General features: G+C 35.8%; 1 protein-coding gene across 12 annotated transcripts in view; it reads right to left on the bottom strand.

The window, feature by feature from the left end:
* The window catches only part of ALMS1 (ALMS1 centrosome and basal body associated protein), a 207591-nt gene that overhangs the window by 46490 nt on the left and 147988 nt on the right, over positions 1-13113 (bottom strand). For 9 of the 12 annotated variants that reach the window (XM_061155716.1, XM_061155719.1, XM_061155717.1 and 6 more), the window contains 3 exons: positions 10788-10958; positions 2156-2293; positions 537-683 (listed from right to left, as the gene is read on the bottom strand). In XM_061155716.1, coding sequence (XP_061011699.1) covers positions 537-683; positions 2156-2293; positions 10788-10958 — 456 coding nt within the window. The remainder of the gene's footprint in view (positions 1-536; positions 684-2155; positions 2294-10787; positions 10959-13113) is intronic. The other 3 variants (XM_061155721.1, XM_061155722.1, XM_061155724.1) reach the window with 3 other exon arrangements.

Genomic DNA, 13113 nt, shown 5'->3' with positions numbered 1-13113 from the left:
GACTGAGCAACTAACATACATGCACGGATGTGAGACCTGGACCATAAAGAAGGCTGAGCACTGAAGAATTGATGCTTTCCAACTGTAATGCTGGAGAACTTGAGAGTCCCTTGAACTGCAAGAAGATCAACCCAGTCAACCCTAAACAAAATCAACCCTGAATATTCACTGAAGCATTGATGTTGAAGCTGAAACTCCAATACTTTGGCCACCTGATATGCAGAGTCAACTCATTGGAAAACACCCTGATGCTGGGAAATACTAAAGGCAAAAGGAGAAGGGGGCAGCAGAGGGTGTGATGATTAGATAGCATCACCAAATAAATGGACATGATTCAAGCAAACTCCAGGAGATAGTGAAGGACAGGGGTGCCTGGCATGCTGTAGTCCACAGGGCTGCAAAGTCAGACAAGACTTAGTGACTGAACAACAATGCTCACCAGAATTAAGTGGAAACATGTGGACACTGGTGCTTGGGGGCACACACGCTCTAACGCTCTCTCTTATAGCCCCTATCCCACCACCCAATCCCATTACCTGCAATATCTATCTGTAAGGATTTCTTCTCTTCTGACCAGGCTTCCTTAGGAACCTTCCTCTTACTATGGACCTCCTCTTTCTGTTTAATGGCTTTAGCGTCTTGCAGTTGAGTTGAGTGCTGTGAAGCGGCAGCAGTACTGGAACCTAAGAGAGGAAAAAGAAGACTGTAAGTTGACAAAACTTATTTTAAAATACCTTTCAAGCATCTACCCTGTGTTGGGAAGATCCCCTGGAGAAGGGAAAGGCTACCCACTCCAGTATTCTGGCCTAGAGAATTCCATGGACTCTATAGTCCATGGGGTCACAAAGAGTCGGACACGACTGAGCGACTTTCACTTTTCACTTTCACTAGCATGAGAAGACAGTTAAGATGGATAAAACACTGAGAGTGAAAGAGAAAGACATCTTGGGGAAAGCTGACTACATATGAAAAAAATGGAATCAGGAAAGCAACTCAACATCTAAGAAACAGAACAATTATATAATTTATTTGATTAGAGAATTTGTAAGCACTGAAAAGTTGTTTGGGAGTCAATTCTACTGTTCTAAAAGACTAAAGAGGTTTATTTTTAATATTTAAGGGCAATGAAAACTTTTTGATGTGGAGATTAACATGATCAAAACTTTTTTTGAAGCACTGATTTAGCTACAGCAAAAAAGGGGGTAAATTTTTGAAGTTTTGCCCAGAATACATGTAAGTTCTGAAAAAGAAGCAATACACACAAAAAAAGAGAAGTGGCTAATTATACTCCAAAATATGTTTCAATATTTATAACTGTGGCAGAAACTACCAGCTGTCTTCTGAAATTGATTTTCCTCTGCCTCTAAAATATAACCTGACTTAGCTGGGCATATGTTTATGAGAATAGAGATTATATTTCCCAGCCTCCCTGGCATCACAGGTTGGTGTGACCATGTGAATAACTCTGGCCAACAGGATGGGAGGGGAATAATACATTTAAATTTTGACAAGTATTTAAAGGAAGAAATATACTTTTTTCTTTTCCTGTTTTCCTTTCTACTGGCTGGAATATGGGTCTGACGGCTGCAGTATGAGAATGGAGGCTAAAACGTTGAAGCAACAGGAGAGAAAGAGCTTTCTACCTGGTAGTCTATCTTCTTTAAGCCAATGTCTTTTTTGTTTTGTTTTGATCTCTGAGAGCTAAAGCTAATCCTAACTTAAACACACTTGAATAGGCATTTTTAATTAGTACAGTCCTACTGAAGTGTTTTAACTGAGTAGGTAGTTAGGAAGTAAACAAGCTAAATTCCTGAAGAACAAAAGCCTATGTATGACAATGTTATTAAAGAGCTAGCATCTCATGGCACCAAGTATTTTTATCAGTAGTGTTTTTAAAAATCCATTATGTGAACTTATGGCAATCAGATTAATTTGTGTACAATATACACAAAATTCTCCAAAAATATCTCAAAGAGCTTTAAAAATGTTAATTTCACCTGCCAGTGCATACCAAAAGTTGCAGCTAATATTCTATTTCAGATATGAACAAGATGGAGGAGGGTTGAAGACAACTGGATAACACTTTTCTATTTATTTATATATTCATTTTAGAAGGCCAGAAGAAAATAAAAGGCAGATAATTCAGTTCCTCTACCTGTGCTATCTTTCTGCAAGGATTCTTTTTCTTCAGAGCCAGCAGTCTTGGTCACTGCCTTTTTAGTGTAGATCTCCTTTTCTTGGTTTTTGTCTGAGAGGTCCTCATCCCCAGTGATGAGAACTTGAACTTGAGCATCTGGAATAATGATGTAATTTGATCCCATGGAGAAGGAAAAGGTATCACCAGAACGTAATACACCATCCTCCCCCCAAAACAAAACCTCTTTATATACTAGAGGAAAAAAGCATCTCACAGGCTCAACCACATAAAAGCTGTGGCAGTTCTGAGGACTTTATAACATATGACAGTTTTGGAGAGTTTGGAAAACTGTCCATATTTTTCTGTGTACAATCATTTTAAATAAAATCTGCTCTTTGCTGATTTGATGCAACAGTAAGAAAAAAAAAGGGGGGTCCAGATCAGGTATCTTTCAAAGTAGAAAAGTAGATCTGAACAACCTTTCAAGTTCTTTGGCCTATTCAAAGTTTTTGTCACTTAGGGGGCAAATTCTGACATTTCATATAATACTAGAAAAAATTTATATCACCTAGATTTTATATACAGTACTCATGTAATTTTTAAAAATCTGAAGTTAAATTTGTCTAATACTTTCTATTCCCTTTTTCTTGGTCATATTTGCTAGAGATTTATCTACTTTTAAAGTCAGTTTTTTTGTGTGTATGAGAAAACTCAAGTGCAAAATTATGTTGGTAAATAAATTAAAAATCACCAATACAACAACTAGGATACAGTTACCAAGCAGTTAATAATGGTTATATATATATATTTTAAAACAATGGATTGACAAGAGATTCATTTTCTATCTCTAAGAACAGATATTTTTAAAGAAAGCAACAGAAAGGTAACAGCACTTACTAAAAATACCATAATGGACACCAATGTGTCTATCATAGAGCTTAAAAAATAAAACATTACAGATAGAGTGATATAGTGATAAAGATACTCTAAGTGAAGGCTCAATAATACCATTTTCAGCAGCAACCTTAAGCTCAATTTAGAATCTGCCCATTTCAAGGATGTTTTTGAATTTAATGTATTGGATTGTTTTGCATGTTTTTCTTTAAACTTTATATAAAGGGTGTAATACTCTGAATACCTTTAAGTAACTTGTCTTTTACACTCCAAATTATGATTGGAGGATTTACTCATGACTCTAATTAATTCATTCTCAATGTTACACAGAATTCTAGAATTCTGTTCAATTAGTGTATCAAGTCATCTGTTGATGAACTTTAGGCTATTTCTATTTTTTTAATATTAAAAAGCATTACAATGAACACAGTTGTAAACTTTCTTTGTAGGCTGCATGAACTGCAAATATCCTCTCAGTCTGTGTCTTGTCTTTGTTATGATGTCTTTTGGTGTACAAAATTTTTTAATAATATCGTATTTATTTTACTTTCATGGTCTGTGCTTTGCAGGTCTCATTTAATAAACCAGTATTTCATGGTAAAAACACAGTCATCTAAATTCTAAAAGCTTACCGTTTTCCTTTTACATTTAATATCACTTGGACTACGCTTTTGTTTAGTTTGCAGTAGGGCTTCCCTGGTGGCTCAGATGGTAAAGAACCTGCCTGCAATGTGGAGACCTGGGTTTGTTTGATCCCTGGGTGGGGAAGACTCCCTGGAGGAGGGCATGGCAACCCACTCCAGTATTCTTGCCTGGAGAATCCCCATGGATAGAGGAGCCTGGCTGGTTACAGTCCCTAGGGTCGCAGGGTTGGACACCAATGAGTGACTAAGCACACACCATACAGGGATCTATCAGATCTTATTTTTTCTTACACATATAATCAGTGGCCAAAACACTATTGACTAGTTCACCCCCTCTCCAGGATATGTCATCTGTGGCATATAGTAAGTTTCCACATTCCTAGGTGTGTTTCTGGTCAACACATTGCTCCACTTTTGTTTATTACTACATATTAGGTCTTAAATATGTCTTATATACACACACACACACATATGCACACAGTAAGTCTTCTGATATCTGGTATGGCAAGTTCCCTACCTTATTCTTTAAATATACTTCTTGATTTTGAAAAAAACAACTTGGAATCAGCCTGTCAAGTCCCACGAAAAATTCTACTGGAATTTTGAGTAGTGATGCATTGAATTTACTTAGGGTTCCTTACTGTAATTCAGTGAAGCTTAATCATTTTCTCTCTATGTCCTTTGTTAGAGTCACTTCTAAGTACTTATTTTTTGTTGTTTTTAAAAAACGTATCTTAAAAATACCTTCTGTGTTATGTCTCAGAAGACACATACCAAATATTGCACGGAGAATTCAGTGAATTGTTAAAAAAGTGAACATGTACCAGGGTTTTAAAAAAAAATCCTGGCTAGAAGTATACATGCTCCCCTCATTCTTTCTTCTAATCTCCCCCAGGCTGATAATTAACAGCTCATTTTAAATGCAACTAACTACTTGTATTTTTCAACTTTCTGTAAATAGAAAAAAGAGCACATAGCCTTATGTCTTGTTTTCTTCTCTCATGTTGTATTTGTAAGATCCATTTAGTGTTAAAACATATTTGTCCTTTACTTAGTCTCATTTTCTGGTTAGTATTCAACAATGTTAATACAATTCATCCACACTACTGGAAAAATAATGGGCATTTGGTAATTTCCAGTTTGAAGCTATTATAAGAACTGCTGTAAAGAATATTCATGTGTGTCTCCTGGTGCTCATGTACATCCTCTTCGGTGGAGTATATAATTAGGATCAGAATTGCTTGATTATGCTCTTGTGTAACTTAATAGATAATGGCAAATTGCTTTCCAAGGTCACTCTACCAATTTACATTCTCACCAGTAGTGAATAAATACTGCTTGTTTTATATTCTTACGAGCACAGTACTGACCTTTTCTTTTCAGCCATTCTAATGGGTATGCAGAGAGATCTTACTGTGATCCTAATTTGCAAATCCCTGCTGACAATCAAGTTGAATATTTTTGCATATGTTCACTGGCTATTTGATATTCTCTTTTATAAAGTACCTATTCAAGTACTTTTGTCCTTTTCAAAAATTGGATTGCCTATCTTTTTCACATTGATTTGTATCAGTTCATTTTATATTATGGATAGAAGTCCTCTGTGAGATACATATTGAAAACATCTTCCCCACTCTGTGGCCTGCCTTTTACTCTCTCATTTGGTGGTTAATTAATAGAATACCTTAATTTCATGTGATATATTTGTCAATATTTTCTTTTGTGGTTACTATTTTTGGGGGCTGGGGATTCAATTTAATAAATCTTTTCCCATTCCAAGATTATGAAGACATACTCCTCTGTATTTTCTTGCAGAAAACTGACCTATTTCGTCTACCTCTGCCTTCAATATTTAAATCTATGAAGTATATGGAGTTGATTTTGATGTGTAGTGAAGTCGGGGGGGGGGGGTGTCAGTGTTCTTTTTTTTCCCTCCCTAATATCCAATTTACCTAACATCATTTTATTAAAAACATCATCTTTTCCCCCACGGTACTGCAGTGGTAGCTTTATCATCAATCAGGTGTCTGTATATATGTGAATCTGTTTCTGGAGTATTTTCTACTCTGGTCAGTCTGTTTATCCTTGTGCCAACATCACACTGTCTTGATTACTACAGCTTTGTAATAAGTTTTAATACTTGGCAGTGTAAATCCTCTAGATTTGTTCTTCTATTTCAATTTTTTATTATTTATATTTAAGGGTGTAACTTTACCCTAAGTATCACTTTGGCTATCTTCTATACATTTTGATATCAGTTTTAAATATATTGCAACTTCCAGTATTACTTTAACTCCTGAGTTACTTAGAATTACAGTTTTAAATTTTCAAATACATGGTTATTGTATTAGTATATGTATATAATATTTATATATTTGTATATTAGTTTCCTAGGGCTGCCACAGTAAATTATTACCAACTGAGTGGCTTAAAACAAATACATTTATTCTCCCACAGATCTGGAGTCAAGTGACAGCAGGAACAGGCTCTCTCAAAAGGCTATCTGGGAGAACTCATCCTTGTCTCTTCCAGCTCCTAATGATCCCTAGTGCTCCCTGGCTTAAGGCAGCACAACTCCAATCTTTGCTTTTGTCTTCACATGGCCTCCTCTCCTATTCACTAAGTACACGAATCACTGGATTTAAGGTTCACTCTAAATCCAGGATGATTTAACCTAAAGATCTTTAACTAATGCCATCTGCAAGTAACATTACATACTGAAGTTCTCAGTGAACATGAATTTTGGGGGAATACTATTCAACCCATAACACACAGATTTTTGTTTTGTTATTACAAGTTTTTATTGTTGATTTCTAATTTGGCTATAGTACAGTCAAAAGAAGCTGTTCTGTTTGAACATCAATTCTTTAAAAGCAACAACTTCATCAATTTTCTTAAGTGTTTCACCTGTTCTTTTAAAAAAATGCAAAGTTCTCGATAAATCAAATTTTAAAATTCCATTGTCTAAATCTTCTCCAACTTTTTCTGTTTTTATTTTTTTCCCTTTTTATTATTAAAACCCTTGTGTGGAGGGCTGACATTAAATAGAACTCAAGAAGGGAGCTTCTCTGCTTCTTAGGAAACCCCCACCCAGAAGCAGGTTATCTATGAATGGTTTAGTACCTGACCGGTGAGGGGGTGGCTGCCTTTCTGGCTGTACTGCATTGTCCAAAACCAAGCTAGGCATGCCACACCACATCCCCGGGGATGTGGGCAGCCGTCTGCCAGAGGGGGACCAGCTGTCTGAACCCACCAAGGCTTCCATGGTGCTGCCTCATGGTTCTACCTCAGTGGGATTCTGGAGGTGTACAGTCTTAAATCTCACAGATGGTAGCTTTGTCCAACTGGCTTCTCAACCAAGCACATACACTTTAATCCTCTTTTCTGCATCTCTCAGTTTCTGACGGATATGAACTGTTGGGTTTACCTATATCTTCCTGTCATTTTTCCTGCATACAAGTTTGAGTACATGAAAATAAGTTCAAATTTTACCTTGCTGGTTGGTATATTTGAGCCTTTTTTTATTGCAAGGGAAACTCGTGTGTGCAGGCGTGTGTGCACGCTCAGTCACCCAGTCATGTCTGACTCTTTGTGACCCCATGGACGGTAGCCTGCCAGGTTCCTCTGTCAATGGGATTCTCCAGGCAAGAATACTAGAGTTGCCGTTTCCTACTCCTATATATAGATAATAGGCGTGTGTGTGTATATATATATAAAATTCATAATTATATATATAAATTATATAGTTTCATAATTATTATAATTATACAATATATAATTATATATTACATCTTATAATTAATATATATTATTATTAGGAGTATTCCTATTCCTATATATACATATAGGAGTACATATATATTATATATATATATAATTTTTTGGCCTAGAATTTTATTTTGTCAATATTAGCACTGCTCACTACATTTTCTTTGGTTAGTATTTGCCAAATGTATCTTTTTCCATCTATTTTATGTTTTGGGAGGTAACACAAAATAAACAGTAATCTAATAAAAATATCAAATGGTTTTGAAAGCCAAATAGTTTCATTAAGCTTATAACAGAAATCAACAGTTTTCAAATACCACCAATTCATTTAGTCATTTCTTCCAGTATCACTAGCTTTGTTTCCAAATAACATGTTTCATATTGTTGTCTCCTTTTTAGTTCCAGAAAATTTTTTATATTCTTCTATGATCAATAGGGAATTACCTTTTAGAAAACTTTCCTGTCACACCCATATTCCCTCATTCTATCTTTTTAAGTTTTAACCCTATACTAATGTTCAGTGTTTATATATTATGTAAATAAGAGTCATGATTTAATCAATATTCAGTTTATATGTGATTGTGTTATGTTTTTATTATTTACATTTAAACCAACGAGAATACTGTAATCATATTTATTTTCTTTTACAATGTTTTGCTTTTCCTGAGGAGTTAACAATTGCCTGTTTCTACATTTGCTAAGTTTCTCTATACCACTCCCTTCATCACCCTTATAAATGGAAACAGAACAGAAAATCTCTTCCAAATACAGTCACCTATATAAGGCAGTCTATCAACTGGACTTTTTTCTTACAGTCCTCTATCTGAACTTGTTCTAGATCTTCTGTACCACTGCTGCAATGGCAACTCCTTTCCCCACTCTCCTATGTTGACCTCATTTTCTTCATTCTATGTTTTCCTTTAAAAAAATTAAATCTTTAATTTTAATGAAATAATTTTCCCTCAGAATTTCAAGGCATTATTCCTTTAGTTTCTAGTCCCATATATTACTTTTCTTTTTTTAACTGGAGTATAGTCAGTTTACAGTGTTGTATTAAGTTTCTACTATACAGCAAAATGAATAAGCTAAAAGTATACATATATCCCCTATTTGGGGATTTCCTTCTCATTTAGGTCACCACAGACCACTGAAGAGAGTTCCCTGTGCTATACAGTAGGTTCTCATTACTTACCTATTTTATAGATAGTATCAATAGTGCATGTATTATTTTTTAAATGTTTAACGTCAGTCTAATATCCATTTTTTTACATGGTACTTGTTTTCTTTTTGGAAGCTTTTAGAATCTCCTCTTGCCAATGTATCAAAATTTCAAACAGTCATGTGCCTTGATGTGGATTTTTATGTACATAATAGTTCCTATTAATATGAAAATTCATATCCTTCATTTTTGGGATCTATTCCTATACTAGTCCTTTGATTCCTTCTTTTTTACCTTCTCTATCTTCTGTATAGAACACCTGTTTTTTGATGATGACCCTTTGGAGTCAATCTTGAATTGTCTTTTCATGTTTTTTTTTCTTTTCCCTTCTTTTTATGTTCTATTTCCTATCAGATTCTCTTACTTTTATATTCCAATCCTTCTGAGATTTTTATTTCTGATACATTTAATGGGTTCACTTAGCTGGTATACAAAAGTAACTATTCAGTTTTCCCCAGCAGGTATCTTCTCCCTATCCTTCTTAATCCTTTAAAGTGAGAGGTTTTAAGGCTGGGCTTCTCCCATGGTTAATCAGGAGGGCTTTTCCTTAGGATGTAAAGTCTGAAGTAGACCAACAATAATAGCAACAGTAGATCCCTACAGAAAGTGGAAGTTACAGGGGTCCCTCAGGTAACAAAGTCCAACTTTATTTCAAACACAACATCCTTACCAAATGCAACCTTGAGGTAAGTTATAGTTAGTAAATTCATTGTGGAGACTTCTAATGGAGTTCCCTTAGTCTATCACTTTTTGCTTCCTGTCAATTTTTGCATATCCACCTTCTTCACAAGTGTCTAACAGTGGGATCACAGGGTTACCTATACGAACCAAATTGCCACTAGTATATAGCTAGCATATGAGATTTTCATTTACGAACTACATTTTGAAAAAATATTTGCCTTTTTATTTACTTGGCAGCCTCAGTGCTACTGGCAGATGAGCTTATCTCATTTCAAAAGACCAAAAGCATTTCAAAATGCTTTTGAGTGCAACAAAAAGTTATCTGGAAGAATGTCTGCACTTAAGCAAGCAGCCTTTCATTTGGTTTCCTCATAAAAGCACTAACACCATCACATGAAGTCATTAACACTATGCCAAAACTAGAACATAGAGCCAGCAGCCCTTGTTTGAATATTGCCCCAGGATTAGTACCTCCTATCCAGCTAATAGCTATGAACATGAATAAAAAACTGTAAATGTAACAAAGTAACATATATAAGTATACATGCAGAGTTTTTGGTGGCTCCTGGAATTTTCATTTAATAAATACTATTGTGTATCAATTAAAGAAGCACAATATCAGTGATGCAGAAGGGAAAAAAATCAAGGAGATTCCTAAAGTTTGATTTTATAATATATTCATTGCTCCATTGACTTTGAACCACTCATATGTTTACCCGATCAGAAATTTCTAGTTGGCTGATGTGAAATCTATTAACCTTTGAAATTTATTAAATAAAAAATTTAATCACACACACAAAAAAGCTTTTATAAAACATTGGGGCCTTTATCTGGGAATAAGAATGAAGACCCAAGATCGATGAATGAAGCAGACTGAGTCTGAGACTCATGCGGACTGACGCAAACAGAAGAATGTATATCCTTTCTGCAGAGGACAGTCATGCTTCAGGGTTCACTGATAACTGCCAAGAAGGAACACAAGCTGAGTGCAACCAGATAGTCTGACTTTTCAAAGGAAGCCCAAAATCTTATTTTTAAATGCTGGCAGCAAAATTTAAAAAGAATTCAAAACAACATGTAAGCCACAGATTTTCCTGCAGAATCCAATTGATGAGATATTTATACCATCTGACAGATAAATTCATGAAGCATTTTAATCAAGACTTTCTATGGATTTTAGTCTTTAAAACATTTAATTGGATATAATTTCATTTCAAAAGCTGCAATATTGTTTCCATAGTGAAACTAAAGTTTATTGTTTTCAAAAACTTGAAGCATTTAAAAAGATTTTATATTTTCCTTCTTGTACATACCCAATAAAACACCTAGGAGAAAAGTTCACATTAATGAAGTAGAAAAAAAAGAAAGGATAATACTCCCACTTAGGATGAATACGGGAAAAAAAAAAAAAGGGCCACAAAATACACAAAGCCACTCCAGTCACCTGCATTATCTTTCTGAAAGGGTTTTTTCCCCATTGACAAGGATGCCTTAGTTACCGCCCTCTTACTGTAGATGCCCTCTTTATGTTTAATGTTAACAGTGTCTGCCAGGTCATCATCCCTTGTGCCTAGCACCTGAGCCGGGAAATCTGGAGCAATGGCATCATTGGATCCTACAGAAAAATGGGAAAGTAGTACAGTTAACCTAAGTACAGATATGAATTTAAAGAAAAACAAAAAAATTACCTCTTAAACCACTTCCATAAAAAAGGCACTACCAAGGGAGTGTTATAGGGTAATTAGAAGGAGACGTCAGTCAGACTGAAGCTGTCAGAAATGTACAATATTGCAACAGTATAGTGGAGAAGCAAATTACATAAGAGGAGACATATAAAGCAGAATATCAGTTCAGAAGGGAGATCAAATTCTAGCTCAGGAATGTTTTCAGACGAGGAGAAACAGATTGCAAGTAGGGACTTTTTGAAATACGAAGAGGAAGGAAGAAAGAAAAGCACTTTAGGTAGAGGTTATGGCATTAGCAAAGACAAGGAAAACTGTAAATAAGAAAATCAGATACTTCTGTGGTCACACATTAAAGAGAGTGGTGGGAGATATTAAAAAGTAATTGGGACAAATTCAGCGGGGCATAGAGTCCCAACTAAAGGGGGTAATAATAAAGGGAAATACAATCAGTCACATTTTAGGAAGGTTAATCTGATAATAATACAAAATATTATAAGGAAAATTTTATGTGATAAATGTAAGATGTGAATATAAGATTTTTTTTTTCTTTTAAAATACATTTCAGATTCATGTCAATATATGGCAAAAACCACTACGATATTGTAAAGTAATTAGCCTTCAACTAATAAAAATGAAAAAAAAAAAAAGACTAAAAATGTTTTTTTTCCTTCTTATCTGATACTCCATATCTCATGCACTTTGTAAGCACTGAAAAGGTATATGGCCAAAAAAGCTGAGTAACTATCAGTTCAGGTGGTTCAGTGGTAAAGAATCTGCCTGACAAGCAGGAGATGCGGGTTCAATCCCTGGGTGGGACAATTCCCTGGAGAAGGAAATGGCAACCCACTAGAATTCTTGCCTGGAAGAGCCTCATGGGCTATAGTCCCTGGGGACACAAAAGAGTCAGACATGACTTAGGGATTAAATCACCACCACCACAAGTATCAGTCCATTAGTATAGTATAAATATGTCATGAGGAATATTTCAGGACAGACTGCAAGAATCCTATAAAGCCTTCTGGGTCATATGTCCACTGAGCTTTTCTTTGCTTCTGTGGCATCACTTTCTTTTATTTGCTTCCTATCCTTCAGGTAAATCCTCATTGTTCTTTCTTCAACTAAAACTCTCAATGCTGGAGTTCCTGAAGGGGTCAGAACTGGGTTCTCTTCTCTTCCTGGATGAACTCACCAATCACCAATGTATAGAACTGTATGTTGATGACCAACAAATATATATCTCTAGCTGGAACCTTTCTTCTGAGCTTCAGATTCTAGTACTTAGGACACAACTAGCCTCTACAGCATTTGGTGGAGAAACTGTTGTAGCGAAAATAGAAATGACACTTTTCTCAAATAAAAATGAGAGTTTTCTGATAAACAAGGAAAATAAAGAAAGAGTAAACAGGCTGGGGAAAACAACATAAACAGGCCCGAAAGAGTTAAGCAATCTTGGCTTACTCTTTACTCTTTACTTTTACTTTTTACTTACTCTTTACTTACTTTTACTCTTACTCTTTACTCACTGTTACTACTAACAAGTGTAGCTAGACTTGTCCTTCACAAAGCCAAACAAAGCTAATTACTCTTTGACTCCATATGAATTACTCTGCACCTGGCATTCTTCTCCCCCTACACTCTCTCAGTAGCATTCTGTATTCCAAAAAGAAGGTTAGGATCAATAACTTGAGGGAGAGGCAGGCCCAGCTGCTGAGCTGCCTGATGCCAGCTGTGGCCCTTTTTGAAATTTTGCAAAGGAAAACAAAAATGCAAGGGACATCCCTAGTGGTCCAATGGTTAAGAAGTCACCTTCCAATGCAGGTGATGTGGTCCAGAAACTAAGATCCCACATGAAAGTGAAAGTGTAAGTCATTCAGTCAAGTCTGACCCTATGACCCCGTTGACTTCAGCCCACCAAGCTCCTCTGTTCATGAAATTCCCTAGGCACAAATACTGAAGTGTGTGGCCATTCCCTTCTCCAGGGAATCTCCCACCCGAGGACCAAACTCAGGTCTCCGCACTGCAGGCAGATTCTTTACTGTCGGAGCCATGGGCAAGTGGTGTACCTTGAGGCAACTGGTCCCTTGG

This window comes from Dama dama, chromosome 11, assembly GCF_033118175.1.
Source record: "Dama dama isolate Ldn47 chromosome 11, ASM3311817v1, whole genome shotgun sequence".
Classification (NCBI taxonomy): Eukaryota; Metazoa; Chordata; class Mammalia; order Artiodactyla; family Cervidae; genus Dama; species Dama dama.
This window is presented reverse-complemented; position numbering and strand designations above follow the sequence as displayed.